The sequence below is a fragment of the Vicia villosa genome, linkage group LG4 (assembly GCF_029867415.1).
Source record: "Vicia villosa cultivar HV-30 ecotype Madison, WI linkage group LG4, Vvil1.0, whole genome shotgun sequence".
Taxonomy (NCBI): domain Eukaryota; kingdom Viridiplantae; phylum Streptophyta; class Magnoliopsida; order Fabales; family Fabaceae; genus Vicia; species Vicia villosa.
In genome coordinates, this window is record NC_081183.1 from 143,311,929 (window position 1) to 143,320,793 (window position 8,865).

General features: G+C 37.0%; 1 protein-coding gene across 1 annotated transcript; it reads left to right on the forward strand.

The window, feature by feature from the left end:
- Nucleotides 1-494: 494 nt before the first annotated feature.
- Nucleotides 495-8,505, forward strand: LOC131595363 (enhancer of mRNA-decapping protein 4-like). The gene is made up of 12 exons (XM_058867703.1): nt 495-1,735; nt 3,003-3,052; nt 3,146-3,302; nt 3,400-3,618; nt 3,867-3,995; nt 4,188-5,792; nt 5,921-6,280; nt 6,563-6,682; nt 6,921-7,091; nt 7,240-7,386; nt 7,472-7,588; nt 7,728-8,505. Exons 1-12 carry the CDS (start codon nt 920-922, stop codon nt 8,052-8,054), a joined length of 4,218 nt encoding a protein of 1,405 aa, XP_058723686.1. The 5' UTR covers nt 495-919; the 3' UTR covers nt 8,055-8,505.
- The last annotated feature ends 360 nt before the right edge of the window (nt 8,506-8,865 follow it).

Genomic DNA, 8,865 nt, shown 5'->3' on the forward strand with positions numbered 1-8,865 from the left:
AAGTTCACTCCTTAACCTTTGAGGAACTTGATTCGAGATAAGCATTTTGAAAGTCGCAAAATTGCAATTTCAACTACATGAATAATCACCCTAACATTTTGAGAGAAAAGTTAATAAATGACATGCGACTTAGAAGAAAATCGATAATTCATAAATTAAAAAAAAATTACATAAGTCTAAAACAACCTCTAATAGGATAATTAATTTTCTAACTAAAATTAATTTCATATACATATTTATATTTTTCACGTCTTTTCCTCATGAATGCGAGAAAAGTATGACATACTCACATTCAATAATAATTTATAAAAGAGATCGCAAACTTTTCAATATAAAAAATAAAAAACTAATATTAATATTTTTACAAGAAATTAACATTAAATAAAAATAATAAATTAATTATCTCACTTTAAGGTAAAATAAAAATAATTAAAATAAAATACTATTCATTATGATTAACCCTATTCTACCATCTATTGTAGTGCTATGCTATGATGCTTGCCGTTGCCACCATCATATCCATGCTTAATCGGATGATTCAAAAACATAAATTATTCATTAACCTATTTCCTCACTCCAATCCTCTTCTCTAGCACTCCTCCAACCGAAGAGAAGAACAAAGACCAAACCAAGGTTTGTGTAAAACACAACCAAGATTTTGCGATTTTTCTCTTTTCTTCTTTTTCATTAAACTTTTCTGAGATTACTAAACTAGTACGAGGAAGACCGAGACCAAACTTCCAAGTAACAACAACAGTGAAACAAACAAACAAACAAGCGAGAGACACAAACACGAACACCAACGTTAATTTCAGATCTCAATTTTGGATCCCATCTTGTTCCTCTTCATTCCCAAGTTTGAATTTTTTCCCCTTTTCTGAACTTTTTCAGAAATTCAACATTTTTGGGGTCAAAGTTTATGGCTTCTTCTGGAAATCCAAATCAAAATCAAAATCAACAGCAACAACAACAACAAACCCAATTTGATTTGCAGAAACTTTTCAAAGGACCAACCAATCAAAATCCTCTACCACCAATTTCATCAAATTTAAACTCTTCTCCTTCTTTCCCTTCACCTTCACTTTCTGCACCCCCTCCTTCTTCTTACCCTACCCCCTCTTCATCATACCCTCCACCAACTGGTACTTACCCTTATCATCATCCTCACTATCTCCCTTTTCCAAATCTTCATCATCAACAACAAGAAAACCCTCTTATCCTTCAACACAACCCTCAAATGCATGCACCTCAAAGACCCATTTTTCAACCCCCTTCTTCTTCCTCTCCTTCCTCACCCCACCTTCCTGCATCTCCGAATCCGAATACTACCTCTGGTGCACGCTTAATGGCTTTGTTGGGCACACAAAACCCTCCTTCAAATCAAGAAGCTTCACCACCAGTTTCTGAATTTTCAGTGTCATCAAACCCTGCTTCGGGTTCGAATGTGGCAAGTCCTCAGTCTACACCTACGAGGATGCTGAGCACAAAGCTTCCAAAGGGTAGGCATTTGAAAGGAGAGAATGTTGTTTATGATATTGATGTTAAGTTGCCAGGGGAAACGCAGCCCCAGCTTGAGGTTACCCCAATTACGAAGTATGCATCTGATCCTGGCCTTGTGCTTGGGAGACAAATTGCGGTGAATAGATCTTATATATGCTATGGACTCAAGCTTGGTGCGATTCGGGTTCTTAATATCAATACTGCATTGAGATATTTGCTTCGAGGTCATACTCAGGTCAGATGTGTTGCTTTTGGCATATACTCCATTGATTTGATATTAAATTTTGATGCTTTTGTAGTGATTGGAGTTCAGTTGTTAATGTATTGAATGGTTTTATGGTTTTAAATTGCGGTTATGGTCGTGGATGTGGTTGCGGGTGTTGCGATTGCGGCTGCTGTTGCTGCGATGCGCATTGCGGCCGTTGCAACGGAAATTTTGATTGTGATATTTTTAAAATACACCATTAAAAAACTCTTAATGTTAATATTTTACATTACAAATCACATGTAAATTGAGTTTTTGGGTTCTTAAATTTTGATTTATGTTGAAAATATGTGAAGAAACATGGGTGAAGGTGTTGTTGCGAATTCTAGTATTATTACAAATCACACTGCAATTGCGGTGCGATTCGGAGGCTACCGCATCAACAATATTACGGCCGCAATTGCGGTTGCGGACCGCAATTTAAAACCAATGTTTTTTCTGCATAGAAACTGTTAATTTGTGTCTTGTTCTGATAAACAATTTAATTAAATACTTATAGAATAGACGCTTATCATATATGTGCTTATGTATAAGTTGTTTCTTAAATGAAAGATAAAATAAAGTTAAACAATATCCATATAAGTTATAAGCTATTTTCATAAGCTGTCCTGAAGTGTTTATGACAATAAGTTAGAAACAACTTGTGGACATGTCATAAGCTGTCTCACAAGTGCTCATGTCAATAGATAAACTCAAATAAGTCAATCCAAACATGTACGCGCTCAATTATGACTTCTTGGTGCTAGGACTGATTGATGCAATGCTTTGGTGAGCGAGGGTAGCAACTAGCAACATTTTTTCCTGTTTATTTTATGAACTAAAGTTTCATATGATGATGCTATATTGCTTTTGCATTAACCACAGCTTATACAGAAACTGCTTTTGTTGTCTGTTGCCACAAGACAGGAAAAAAGCTTGTGATTTTTTCATTACCTCGTAAACTTATGAAAAATTTGCTGCTAGGAAATGTGAGACTATATGTTATACTTATCATGTGAAATTGAGATAATTGTTTGCAGAAAGGCAAGATATAGTATAAACACCTGATCGCAGAAGTCTCTTTTTTAGATCTGATTTTTAAAATATTATTGAGCTATTTATGTGTTCATTGCAAAGCATGCTTTACCTCTTATGGCGAGTTTGCTGTTGCTACACACATTTGAGATGTTATTTCCTCCTTTTATTCTATTTCCAATCCATATGCCCTCCAATTTACGAATGTTGCCTTTTTTTGTAGAGAGTATCTGACATGGCTTTCTTCGCTGAGGATGTTCACCTGTTAGCCAGGTAAATATCTTTTTTGTTTCAGTTTGTCATGGCTTTTTATTTGCAATAATACATTTATTAATTTTTCCTTTGCATTTGCTCGTGCACTCACAGTGCTAGCACTGATGGGAGAATTTTTATATGGAAAATCAATGAGGGCCCTGATGAGGAAGATAAGCCTCAAATTACTGGAAGAGTTATCCTAGCCATTCAGATATTAGGAGAGAGTGAGTCAGTTCATCCGCGAGTATGCTGGCATCCCCATAAACAAGTAACAGTGACTTTATAATTTTGTTCCTTAAATTTATTATCTTTCAATTGGTTTTAGATCCTTAAATTTTTAGCTTATAGTTGGAATTGACCAACAGGAGATTTTAATTGTTGCTATTGGAAACCGGATCCTCAAAATCGACACTATGAAAGCTGGAAAGGGTGAAACTTTTTCTGCAGAGGAGCCTCTCAAATGTAACATTGATAAGTTGATTGATGGCGTGCACCTTATCGGTAAGCATGACGACAATATCACTGAGTTGTCAATGTGCCAATGGATGAAGAGTCGATTAGCTTCAGCATCAGCAGATGGTACGGTATGCATCTGGCTCTCTCCTGCCTTACTCTCCTTTCTTTATTTTCGACATCTAACTTTTTCGCTAGTGAAAAAAAATGAATGTAATCAAGTGTGTCAGTGTCGGATAGTGGACACGCCTACAATGTCATCTGTTGGTTGGTGCTGCATAGATTGTATTACATCGTGGAGTTGGCTATTTGAAGAAAAGTCTTATTATCATTTGTTTCTTTTATTTCGCACTTGTAATTAATTTGTTTTTGTCAACAGGTCAAGATATGGGAAGAACGTAAGGCAACACCACTTGCTGTTTTAAGACCACATAATGGTAAACCTGTTAATTCTGTGACGTTCTTAACTGCTCCTCACCGCCCAGACCACATCGTCCTTGTCACAGCGGTATATGCTTCAAGCTTTTCTCTTTATTGGGAAAACAGTATATTGTTATGCTTCAGTTGTCGGTGCTTTTGGACTACCTTGTCTGCAGCTTGACCATTACCATGAGTCATCCATGCTCAAAGTGGTATCCAAATTCACCTTTAATTTTTCATAAACTAAATTTTTTTTGTATATATTTCCTTTACTACACAGGGGCCGCTAAATCAGGAAGTGAAGATATGGGTATCTGGTTACGAGGAAGGCTGGTTATTGCCTAGTGATTCTGAATCATGGATTTGTGTTCAGACTTTGGATATAAGAAGTTCTTCTGAAGCCAACCCTGAGGATGTATTCTTCAATCAAGTTGTAGCGCTGCCTCGCGCTGGTTTGGTTTTGCTAGCAAATGCCAAGAAAAACACAATTTATGCTGTGCATATAGAGTATGGACCCAGTCCAACTGCTACTCGCATGGATTATATTTCCGAGTTCATAGTCACAATGCCTATACTAAGCCTTATCGGAACTAGTGATAGTTTACCGGATGGAGATCATCTTGTGCAGATATATTGTGTCCAAACACAAGCTATTCAACAGTACGGACTCAATTTATCACAATGTTTGCCTCCACCACTGGACAATGTTGAGATTGAAAAAACAGAACCGAGTGTATCTCGTGCTTGGGATGGATCTACTGATCTGGAAACTGTTAACACACAGCAAGTTCTTATGAGCACTTCTGAAAATGTCGTGAATTTGTCTTCGGATGTTCATGGTTTGCCCGAAGCTTCAGTATCAGATACTGAGGTCAAGCCAAATGATTTATCTTCTCATAATGGTTTTGAACATGTCCACGCTGCTCCACCTCCACTTCCTCCGAGTCCAAGACTGTCTCGCAGGTTATCTGGTTCCAAAAGTTCTTCTAATATTTTAGGGACCAGCTCAACAAGTGCCGCTGATCACGGCAATGAGCCAACAAATATTGATTCTTCTGCAGAACAAAGGGTAGAGTCTGAAAAAGATAATGTGGCCGATGTGCCTGCACCGAGTGACAATTTGCAAGAAAGTGACAAAGTTGTACAAAATGATGTTTCTGATAGCCCTACAATATTTAAACACCCAACTCATTTGGTAACTCCATCTGAGATATTCTCTAAATCTGCTTTATCTTCTGCTAATTCTAATACCTCTCAAGGTATGAATGTTCAAGATGTGGCACATGGTGATGCAGAAAAATCAGAAGTAGAGGTTAAAGTAGTGGGTGAGAATGAGACAGGTTCTAATCAAGAAAACACCGAGTATGACAGAGACAGAGGCTCACTCCCCGATGTTGCTGAGAAGAAAGAGAAGCTATTCCATTCTCAGGCTTCTGATCTTGGCATTCGGATCGCCAGAGACACCTATAATATCGAGGGAGTTCGTCAGGCTGATAGAGACTCCTATAATATCAAGGGAGTTCGTCAAGCTGATAGAGACACCTATAATATCGAGGGAGATCTTCAAGCTGATAGTAATAATACTATTGAAGCACCTGATAGAGACACCTATAATATTGAGGGAGTTCTTCAAGACACAAATAAGGAGGCACCTGTAAACATCAAGGAATCTGAAGCTGTGGCTGCAACTTCGCAGCCTCCAGCACCTTCCACAAAAGGTAAAAAACAGAAAGGTAAAGGCTCTCAAGTGTCTGGAACATCTTCCGCTTCTCCTAGCCCTTTTAACTCCGCGGATTCGGCTAATGATCAAGGTGGAAATACAGGAGGCTCTTCCACGGAGTCTACTTTACCACAATTATCTTCTATGCAAGAGATGATGGGCCAGGTAATCATTTTACTTTTGAACTTTACTTTCATATCATTAATTGGTTTTTTGACTCGTATAAACTCATGTCACACAATGAGCTATTTTTCAGTATTTTGTCTTGATCTCCGTTATTTCTTGTTTTACAGCTATTAAGCATGCAAAAAGAAATGCAGAAGCAGATGAATGTGATGGTTTCGGCCCCGGTTACTAAAGAAGGCAAAAGATTAGAAGGCTCGTTGGGTAGAAGCATGGAGAAGGTAGTCAAGGCTAATGCCGATGCTTTGTGGGCTCGCATACAAGAAGAAAATGCAAAGCAAGAGAAACTAGAGCGAGACCATGTGCAGCAAATGACAAATATGATCTCCAATTACATAAACAAGGATATGTCATCTCTATTGGAGAAAATCATCAAGAAGGAAATATCTTCAATTGGAACAACCATTACTCGTTCACTTAGTCAAAATATAGAGAAAGCAATAACAACAGCCGTTAACGAGTCATTCCAGGTTTGTATTAATTTCAGCTTTTGAAAATGCTAATTTGATCTGGTAAAATGTTTATTTTTGTTGCTAATTTGATTTGGAAAATCCCTATTCTGTTTGCTGTGACATATTTCAAACTTCTGTTTTATATCCGAAATTTTTGCATGCAGGTTACGGTTTACTAACTAGTATTATTTGTTTTGCTATCTTATATTATGAACCACCTCTTCATTTTTTTCCTCGCTACTGAAGTGACGATTTTTTGTTTCAATATAACTTACCAAAATTATGCTATAAATTCTGCAGAAGGGGGTGGGAGACAAAGCAATGAATCAACTAGAAAAGTCAGTAAGTTCAAAACTTGAAGCTACGGTGGCTAGGCAGATACAAGTACAATTTCAAACTACTGGCAAGCAGGTTCTTCAGGTAAACAGTCATCATATACAATGCATTAATTTTTTTTTCTTTATGATTTTCTTCTCTTTCTTTAACATGGGGTATGGTTTTTTTTGGTCTTATTGTGGTTTTTCTATTGCGCAATTCAAATTAGCTTTTTATATTCTGGATGTATTTTTATGTTTGCTTTCAAGATGTTCCGAAATTTTGGTTCCCTTGTCAGCGACTTTCTTTAATAATTTCTTGTGGTGTTATTTGTACTTTGTAGGAAGCACTTAGGACTAGTGTTGAAGCTACATTAGTTCCTGCTTTTGAGAAGTCTTGCAAAGCTATGTTTGAGCAAATTGATGGCACATTTCAGAATGGACTTTTGAACCATACAAATGCTATTCAACAGCAGTATGATTCTACTCATTCTCCGCTTGCCATCACTTTGAGGGTATGTGTAAGATGCTTGTTTTGAAAAAGATCTATTATGATTTATTCTCTTTTCCAAATTAACTATTAAGCAACTGAGTAAAAGATCTTTTGCAATTGGCTGATTTATCATGTTCGAATACTCAACATGTGGTGTCATGATTTTACAGGAAACAATTAATTCAGCATCATCGATCACTCAAACTTTGAGCGGGCAATTGGCTGATGGCCAACGTAAACTGTTGGAAATGGTAGCGAACTCCAAAGTGGCTGCCGATCCTTTTGTAGCACAAATCAACAACGGCTTGCATGAGATGGTATGTCTCTGTCATTCCCCTTACCTCCCTATTTTCAAATTGCGTTTTGATATTTTGTACTGTGAAATGACTTGCATTTCAACAGACCGAGGATCCTACCAAAGAACTATCAAGGTTAATAAATGAGCGGAAATTCGAGGAAGCATTTACTGGAGCTCTTCATAGAAGCGACGTTTCAATAGTTTCTTGGTTATGTTCTCAGGTATGAATGTATGACAATTATACGTGTTGTTGACTTGAGTGACAAACAACTCATTATTATTATTATTATCTTTTTTTTTGTGGCAACGGTGCTTTAGTCAATGTAGCTAACATTCAATTTGAAACCTCTTCATAAACAGGCTGGTTTAACTGGTATATTGTCGATGACACCGATGCCATTAAGCCAAGGAGTACTTTTATCTCTTCTACAACAATTATCCTGTGACATCAATACAGACACACCGAGAAAATTGCAATGGATGACAGATGTGGCTGCTGCTATAGACCCGGAAGATACAAGGATTGCAGCGCACGTGCGGCCAATACTGGATCAAGTGTACCGTACACTAGGCCATCATCGTAGTTTACCAACTAATTCCCCTTCAGAAGCTAGCACAATCCGCCTTCTCATGCATGTCATAAACTCAGTGTTGTTGAGCTGTAAACCTTTGCAGAGAATGTCTTGAGTATCATCTTTGGTTTTGTAAATTGTGTGACATCCACATTTGAAGAAGTTAACATCACATTAGTTTCAAAACTGCAATAGGAGTATAAACTGAGTCAAGGGGTGGTAGCAGTTGAGGATTGGTGGAATGGCTGCTACAGGTACTTAACTAGCAGTTATGGAAGGATAAGCCTTTGTGCTTCTTGTCATGACAGCGATCAGGGAAAGGTTGTATACAAAGTTATTGTGTAATGAGAACATGGGGTTGGTTGCTTCGTAAGCAGCGTCGTTTTGCCAGGATGTTGTGTGTGGGTTGACGCTCTCTGGTGTTTTAAGTGTCTTAAATTTTGCAGTCATTAATAATGAAATGAGAGCCTCCCAGTTATGTAAACTTTTTTACGCTTAATCCGAAGGATCGAAAGGGTGTAGTTTTGCTAGAGATTAATGTTCAGTTTGGACTAGTTTTTGATCTACCAGAGTTTCTCAAGTTTATGGATTTTCTCTTAAAAAAACAAGTCAGTGATGTTTATGCATGTTGATTTCAATTAATTGAAAAGCTATTGTTTTAAAAGCTTATAATTATTCTAATACTTTTTATCCATTTGGCTTTTTGAGATGTTTATGTAACTTGGCTATCAATAATGATGAATGAACTCAGGTATCTCTAGTCTGTAGCCAGAGACTAAATGAGTTCTATTAAATATATAATCATTTGTAAGTGTTTTCACAAGTTTTGGTGTTAGGAAAAAGCTAATTTTGATAAAATTGTGGTCATAAATAATAGCTTTTTTAAAATTGAAGCAATATGTTGTTGTCTTGTTTTATGTGAATTT